General features: G+C 41.2%; 2 protein-coding genes across 2 annotated transcripts; one reads left to right on the top strand and one right to left on the bottom strand.

Moving 5' to 3' along the window:
• The first annotated feature begins 424 nt into the window (after nt 1-424).
• tctn1 (tectonic family member 1) lies at nt 425-3,795 on the top strand. Its single transcript, XM_035669732.1, has 8 exons — nt 425-430; nt 833-967; nt 1,197-1,322; nt 2,251-2,339; nt 2,502-2,639; nt 2,732-2,885; nt 3,282-3,407; nt 3,507-3,795. Exons 1-8 carry the CDS (start codon nt 425-427, stop codon nt 3,651-3,653), a joined length of 921 nt encoding a protein of 306 aa, XP_035525625.1. The 3' UTR covers nt 3,654-3,795.
• Nucleotides 3,796-3,798: 3 nt separating this feature from the next.
• hvcn1 (hydrogen voltage-gated channel 1) lies at nt 3,799-7,353 on the bottom strand. The gene is made up of 5 exons (XM_035669913.1): nt 7,108-7,353; nt 6,278-6,382; nt 5,961-6,192; nt 5,182-5,294; nt 3,799-4,276 (listed from the first exon to the last, which is right to left on the bottom strand). The coding sequence occupies exons 1-5, from the start codon at nt 7,279-7,281 to the stop codon at nt 4,220-4,222; spliced, it is 681 nt and encodes a 226-aa protein (XP_035525806.1). The 5' UTR covers nt 7,282-7,353; the 3' UTR covers nt 3,799-4,219.
• Nucleotides 7,354-7,364: the final 11 nt, after the last annotated feature.

Below are 7,364 nucleotides of genomic sequence, written 5' to 3' on the forward strand. Positions count from 1 at the left end.
AGAAGATGACTTCTATCACTCTTCAATTGATTTCCATTTCAATTTTAGAATGGTATGGCAAAATCCGCCGAGGAGGCTTGAAGCTCGATTATACCACTAGTGCATCCTGGTCTGCCTTTATTTATTTAATTTATGTTAGTGTCAAAAGATTCTGTAATGCATACTTCATCAATCTGTGTTTTAATTACCCTATTACTACATATCATCTGTAAACACTCGAAACTGAAAGCAATGTGCCAGCAGGACACACAATGAACTTTACTGACGATACTTTTTTGTCTTACGACAAGCCTGAAAATCTCTTAAGCTTGTGTTAAGACAGACTTATTTCAACTCTGACCAAACCATTAAAATCATACATTTTTCTACAATTGCTAACTTCAGTTCTGGGTTTTAGGAATCAGTTCCTTATGATTCATTCACAATGGATGTCTGTACAATACTTTTATGGTCAATGGGTTGTTGACGATATTTTTTAGTCTGGGCGCTTTGCTATCCCTAGCATCTGTACAATACCTTAACTCTGCAGACTGGTGTAAATGAAGCGGAGCTGAGGTGTGAAAAATTTTGGGTTACGAAATCACCATCAGTCATCTATATTAGTGTAGTTGTTGCTCTGTTCTCTCTCTCCTCTCTCTCCTCTCGTCGTCTCTCTCTCAGATCCCAACTTGTCTAGAGACGACCCCACCTAGGCTGAAGGTCTGTCTATGGGTTTCCTGCCTGTTAAAGGCAGTTTTTCCTTGCCCCCCCCCCGCCAAGGTCTTGCTCGTGGATTAAAAGATTAAAAGTTAATAAAAGCTAACTAACATGTTTTCTTTTTACGCTACTGGAGGTTGTCCCTGTGGAGGTAGCTTCAGTCGTCCTGCAGTCTGTAGATGGAACTCAGACGGAGCTACAGATCAGTGGAGGAGAAAACCTCAGTCCCGCTCTGCTGAACCCGGCCCTCTGTGCTAATGTGGTGCTGAAGGTGAGTCAGCCAGGCTTCAACAAATGACTTTGTGAGGGGAAGTACCTATATTTTTGTGTTTAATCAGGTTATCTGAGGAAACAGTACTAGTCTAGTACTAGTTTCCTTTGTACTGTGTTCTTGTCAAACAGAATATTGGCATTATAGTACACAGGAATGACTAGAATATAGCTGAAATTGTGGACAAAAAAGTCTGCTGGACCAATCAGACATTTTTGTCTCTTCTTAGGTTGTCTATGTGATTATGTACAACCCAGCTGGTGAGATAGTAAATGCAGCGGTGTCCCTGGTGCTGGGATTTTTCAGTGAAGCAGCGCTGGCCCTGGAACAGGAGTTCCATATCACATTCGTCCAGGTAGTGTCTCAACAAGATATTTTCTATCTGTCATGGAGGGTTTTTCCTAGAAAAGGAAATCTTAGTAGTGCTATGTTGAGCTCAGAACTATTAAGAAGAGGCAGTATTTACTTACAAAACAGTTTTGTTTTTTTAAATCAGTATGATTTAGGATGGATATTGATAGATTGATACATTTGATTTCACAGCCTCTGTTAATGTCATAGCTGACATTTGGCCATATACACATACACATACACATTAATGCCCCTACATATATACCCACATATACCTCCACATACATACACTACCACAAAAAAGTTTGGGGTCGTCTATTATTGAGTCAATGTCCCCACATTGTTGCATGATGGGAGAATAGTGCTGTCACCTTATATTTTCAATTTATTTTGCAGTCTAGAAAAGCGTAAGTGACCTTGGGCCCTCTGCAGTCTGCAGCTGGTTTAAACTGTGATTCAATTCAATTCAATTCAATTTTATTTGTATAGCGCCAATTCATAACAGAAGTTATCTCTCAATCCATCTGTCAATCCATAGTATGTTCAGCTGATATTCAATAGTGCTAACCCTAGATCAACCTTCCGTTTTAAGTTTTAAGAAAAGCATCAAGCCTGTTGGTTCCAGCTTGTTATAAATTATTGTGTACTCGACACTGAAACAGGAAGCTGTTCCTGTTTAAATCTACACAGATTTTGATACTAAGCTTCCACTTTCTTTGACCAATGACTGCTAATATCTTATATTCTTTAATAACCGTTGCCCTCTCAGCCATTTGACTACAGAATCAAGCTTGTGGCAGGCGACCCCAAACCTTTGAACGGTTGTGTATGAAAAAATGTGTGCTGTGCAAACTGTACATGTAATAAATGACAGCTTGTCATTGTTGAGACTAAATGAGAGTAAGATACGTTGTCTTGTGTCTATTGAACAGGAGAATGTGGGGGAGGTGGCTATCTACTACAGTGGAAATCCAGGTTACGTGGTTGGGCTACCCCTTGTGTCTGCATCAAGAACAGCAGAATATCCTTTACCCGCCTGATCACTGGACCTCGCTCACCCTGATTACAGTGTATGAATAGTAATGTAGTAAGGGGTTATGGTACTTTAAAGTGTTGGATGAGAAAGGGATGACGTTCTGATGTCCTACCAGGCCCAGCATTTGTCCTTAACAGTTGTCTTCACTGGGATTGTTAGAAGCATCGACCCCAGAGACACTGTGTCTCTTCTCCACAGTGCTGAGGACCAGGACTGTCTGAAAGGGCCACATCAGCGCTCACCTGTCCTGTTCGGTCTGGACTCTGTGTCTGGCTGCACATTAAGGCAGGACACCCTAACACTTGATAAATCTGATCACCATGTACAGGCACCGTGTTTCTTTATGTCTTAATACATCTGTGATCATGTCCTTGCAGACTGGAAGACGCTGCCAACTGCTCTCTGGTCTTTCAAGTGCTTTTGGACGTACTGCGAGGACCAAACTACCCGCAGTACGTGGCTTCCTTTGGAAACTCCCCGTTAGACTATCCATTGGACTGGGTGCCAATCAAGAACGACTTCAGTCCCGGGGTGAGCATTTTGAATACAGAAAGGTCTTGTCTTAAATGGCTTTAGTCAAATGCTGAATCTGATGGGAGATGTTACAGCCAGGTCAGAGCAAATCCAAGTCCAATATCTATTTCATGTCCACAGTACCGATTTCAAATCTGTATTGCTCTCTGGTATTTTTGTATATGATTTATTGCAGGTTGATGGTGCAGTTTCCATAGCACAAACACTAGTTTTTGCTTCTTTTTTGAATTTGAATTGAAAAAAAATGCTGGCTTCAGCCTTTCAAAGACATTCGATGGCAGTTGAACCTATATTTTTTTGAATATACTGTGCTACTTATTTATATCTCTAATCCATACATACATGCTTCTACAGTTGAGAACACATTAAGTAGAATGTGCTTTGTGTTTGCAGGAGAGTTGCAGCATCCCGTTGTCACTTCATTTAGAAATTGAGTGGACTAAATATGGATCCCTGGTGAACCCCCAAGCTCAGATTGTGAGCATCAAAGAAGTGATCCAAACCAACACCACCAGTTTGGTAAGACTTTTTCAGACATTCTGGCAGGACAGTAAAGTACAAAGAGGCAAAGGCCATAAAATCATTTCTGTTGTGTCTGAGCATCCCGTTTTCCCACAGGAACTGTTAATCGGAGGCAGCAGGGTCCTGTCAATCAGCAGCTCAGTGGCCTTCATACCAGTTTCTGCTGCGGCCCTTCCTGGGTACAGAGCCATGCCCACCATCGACGCCAAACTACCCTTCGACTTCTTCTTCCCTTTTGTCTGAACACTGTGGGTTCCACTCACCAGTGTACACTAACATTTACCAAACACACTGGTGCATGCCATTTCTGACAGCAAGCACTGTGTGTTACTGTACATTGTGTAAATACTGTATATAGGATTTTTGTAAGAAGACTATTGAACAAATGTTTTTGAATAAACAAAATCACTTCATTTATTTAAATGTTTTTTACACAACATACAGTTCTTTTAAATGTTACTAAGCAGATGTAAATTTCATTTTATATGCAAGTCATCAGTTTAAGGAAAATATTTACAAGCAAGCAAATGAAGGCTATGGCCTTACAGCTTTAGTGAGTGCTATTTCCATTACTATAATGACAGGAGAGCTGGATATGAATCTACTGATACAGGTAAACTGATAAACAGATGATTTCTCTGCAGGTAATGTAGTATGGTAACGGTAAGGTTCTGTAAACAAGTCGTGCTGAAAGCAAGTCTAAAATAAAAGTTTATCATGAAATTTATAGCTTGAAATGTTTAAAACAGTGCAGAAAGGTACATGATATAAATGATAGTGAACAGTAGTTCCACAGTTAGCTTGATGAGTTAGAACTCTATGTCATGCTTCTTCAAGAGGGCTTGAAGTTTCTGGTTTTCTTGTTCCTAAGACAGACAGACAGAAAATTCAGTAATACACCACACTGCCAATCTCACAAATAATGTAAACAGACAAAAGGGAAAAAAAATCAGATCTTAGCCTTTTTGTTTATTTTTTATTTTCATGACTAAGTTGATTTTTGTTTTGTTTTGTAAAAGTAGCATAAAGGGAACTTTAAGTTTCATTCTACAACCCTGCGTTGTAAATGCCAAAATAACCTTAAATCTTGAGTTAGCAAAACACTAGCTAGCTAATTTACATCAATCATTAACTAATTAGTTAGCTAGCATTTTGCTAACATTAGGATGTATTGACAGAAATGAATATAATATTCATAGGTATGTTTTCATTAGTGTATAATCACCTGAAAATAGTTTTTATTTTGTTACTTCAGAATGAGCTGTTTTAACTACAGATGCTGGGTGGCCATCAATGGAGTTGGCCATGTTGAACCACCATGTTTCTACATTAGCCCAGAAGGGCCAAACCAAACACTGGCTGTAGATAGGGGTGTCCATGTTCGCATGTTTAGCTGTTACAGTAGTTTTTATTTTGTGCTGGGAAATAGAGTGGTTGTCTTTTCAACATAGATTAGCCTAGCACATAGCATATCTGAGTACAGGAACGGAGGAAGTCGAGCGAGGTTCTGACAAAGGCTTGCTCAACTATTATTGGAGCACAGAGCAAAAAGGGGCGGGACTCAATTGCAGAAGAGTCAATTGCACTATCGCAGATCTGATGCACTTTTGCCCTATGGTGAGGTGCTGTAATATTAAAACACTAAGGGTTTGAGCCGGGAACATTTGTTGTGAACAACCTGTCTGACCATCAAAACAACAAATAACAATCTTTTCTTCACTACCTCAGTGAATATGGACCTTTAATATCTGATGTAGTGTGTAAAAATCACCAGTTTATCGTTGCGCTGCTGTAGCTCTGTGGCTCTTTGAACCAGGTGGTCATAGCTCTCCTTCAGCTTGTGGATCTGCTGGTGAGCGCGGGTCTTCACTGACACCAGGATACCTGCAACACATTCAAACACGGTTGTCTCTGTGACTAGCAACCACGCTTCTATTTTGACACGCATATTTTCACCGCAAACTCAGGGAAAGCCTCACAAATGACATCCAGTAAATGCAACTCATAAAAACTCAGCCAAATCTGACTTTAACTTATTAGATCTATTTTGCCACAAATACTTAAGGGTTTCCTGGGTGATGACAATCTTCACACTGGGTGTGTCTGCTTGTATTTGAGGCTTCGGTTCAGCAAACTGTGACAAGATGTTAGTGTTTCGTATGAGATATGTTTCGTATGTCAACTTCCCACCAAGTATGAGTTTTTGATTATAATTGCTGTGTGTAGTCATATTCCATTCTTAATTTTATTTTCAATAATCATTTGTTAAGTTCTCATTTTTTCTGTCCATGTGCTGCTGTAACACCAGTATCTTAAAAGTAGCAGAACAGTGGCTGGCGGTAGCCCCAGTTTGTTCCTCTCACACACAGCTGCTGGTAGTGTTAGACTGATAAACAACGTTTATTCCTTCTAGTTTAAGAAGACATTTAGTATTGTATATCATTACTGATGGTAACATGAACTGCGATGAAAGCGGCTATGGCTATATACTGACACGAATTTAAGATGTGTTCTACACCCTGCACACTGTTTGGCAAAAGTGTTACTGACCGTTGATAATTCTGGCCACTCTCCAGAGTCGCAGCAGGATGAGGAGACCCATCCCATCAAAGGCGTCCTCGTGGAAGATGAAGACAATGTCCAACACGAAGGAAAGTACCACCACCACACCGTCAAACATCTCAAACTTGTGCTGGAAGAACTCCAGGCGATAAGCAAACAGCTTACCAGCCAGCTCCACCATGAAGAATGTGAGAAGAGCCAAGCTCAGGTAGTGAAACACCTGCATAAAAAGACGATGTGTTAGTAAATCACATTATATAAAGGTCTCGATAATAACGGAGTAAGTGGACAAATGTGCGTCTCACCTCAGGAGCAAGATGGCCGTGTTCCAGCTTGATAACAGACAGATCTATAAGCAGCTCCGCCAGAACGAAGAAGGCATCCAGGATCACCAAACACACCACCAATATCTGGAAGCAAAGTCAGACAGTCAGTAGAAGGTGCCTCTCTTCATACAGCAACTGCAAAAAAAGCGCCTAAAGGAGAACTGAACTGATCTTACACATCAAAGTGTGTTTCATGTGTTTACATCTTTAGTGTCTCCAGAAGAAGTGTGTTAGAGCTCATCAGACCGCTGTAGCTCACTCATCATCTCTGCTACAGGTTGAAGGTTCCAGGCTACATTAGCTGCTACTAGCATAACACACCTGAATCTTCGACCAAACCAAATGTGAACCTATTGTGAAGTCTCCTGTTTGTTTGTGGTGTGCTGTTTGAAAGCCTCAAGTTTGGCATTATGGCCGTCACCAGGTCAGTTTTTTGGAGCCAGCTGAAGCTGCGCCTGGTTTCAACTCGTCCGTAACAGGATTTTGCAACCAATGGAGCTGCCCCCTGCTAGCCATTAGAAAGGCTAGAGGTTTGCGATGCAAATTCTGGTCCCAGTGTCTCATATGTGACAATTTTCTGCTTTTCAGAATCAGAACTCAGTTTATTGCCAACTGCGTTTTCACACATCTGCTTTGGTGGATTGGTGCATAACAATAAACGTAATGAGCAGAAATATATAAAGAAAGGTAAAAGCATGTACTAGTGAGTCAAGAAGCAAGTAGAAAAGGTTCTCATGTTTTACAGCTTTCATAATGATGCCTGACTGATATTGCGCTACCAACAGATTGAAAAGACCAGAGTGGCGTACCTGAAACCGGTCGGAGATGTAGAGTCTTTGCAATGACTCCCTGAAGGTTAGCGCTGTTGGAAACAGGCCAGTGGCGGGGCTCAGCTCCTCGCTGGCCACGTGCAGCTCTTCATCCTCCCCCTCGACCGGCTGCTTGTCGCCCACGGTGGTGAAATACTTCAGATAGCGAGCCATGATGGCAGGCTCTACGAAAGGAGTGGACCACGTCCCACCTCAGCTTCACCTCAGAGGGAATAAAGGAAGAGTGCACTTCAGTT

Source organism: Morone saxatilis, unplaced genomic scaffold (assembly GCF_004916995.1).
Source record: "Morone saxatilis isolate NCDOM2014 unplaced genomic scaffold, NCSU_SB_2.0 Contig22, whole genome shotgun sequence".
In the NCBI taxonomy this organism is placed as follows: domain Eukaryota; kingdom Metazoa; phylum Chordata; class Actinopteri; family Moronidae; genus Morone; species Morone saxatilis.

Coding starts and splice junctions, on each gene's coding strand:
- tctn1 (XM_035669732.1), top strand. Junction 968..1,196: donor GTGCTAATGTGGTGCTGAAG/GTGAGTCAGCCA, acceptor GTCTCTTCTTAG/GTTGTCTATGTGATTATGTA. Junction 3,408..3,506: donor AAACCAACACCACCAGTTTG/GTAAGACTTTTT, acceptor GTTTTCCCACAG/GAACTGTTAATCGGAGGCAG.
- hvcn1 (XM_035669913.1), bottom strand. CDS start 7,281: ATGGCTCGCTATCTGAAGTATTTCACCACCGTGGGCGACAAGCAGCCG. Junction 6,383..7,107: donor ACATCTCCGACCGGTTTCAG/GTACGCCACTCT, acceptor CTTTGCTTCCAG/ATATTGGTGGTGTGTTTGGT. Junction 6,193..6,277: donor ACGGCCATCTTGCTCCTGAG/GTGAGACGCACA, acceptor CTTTTTATGCAG/GTGTTTCACTACCTGAGCTT.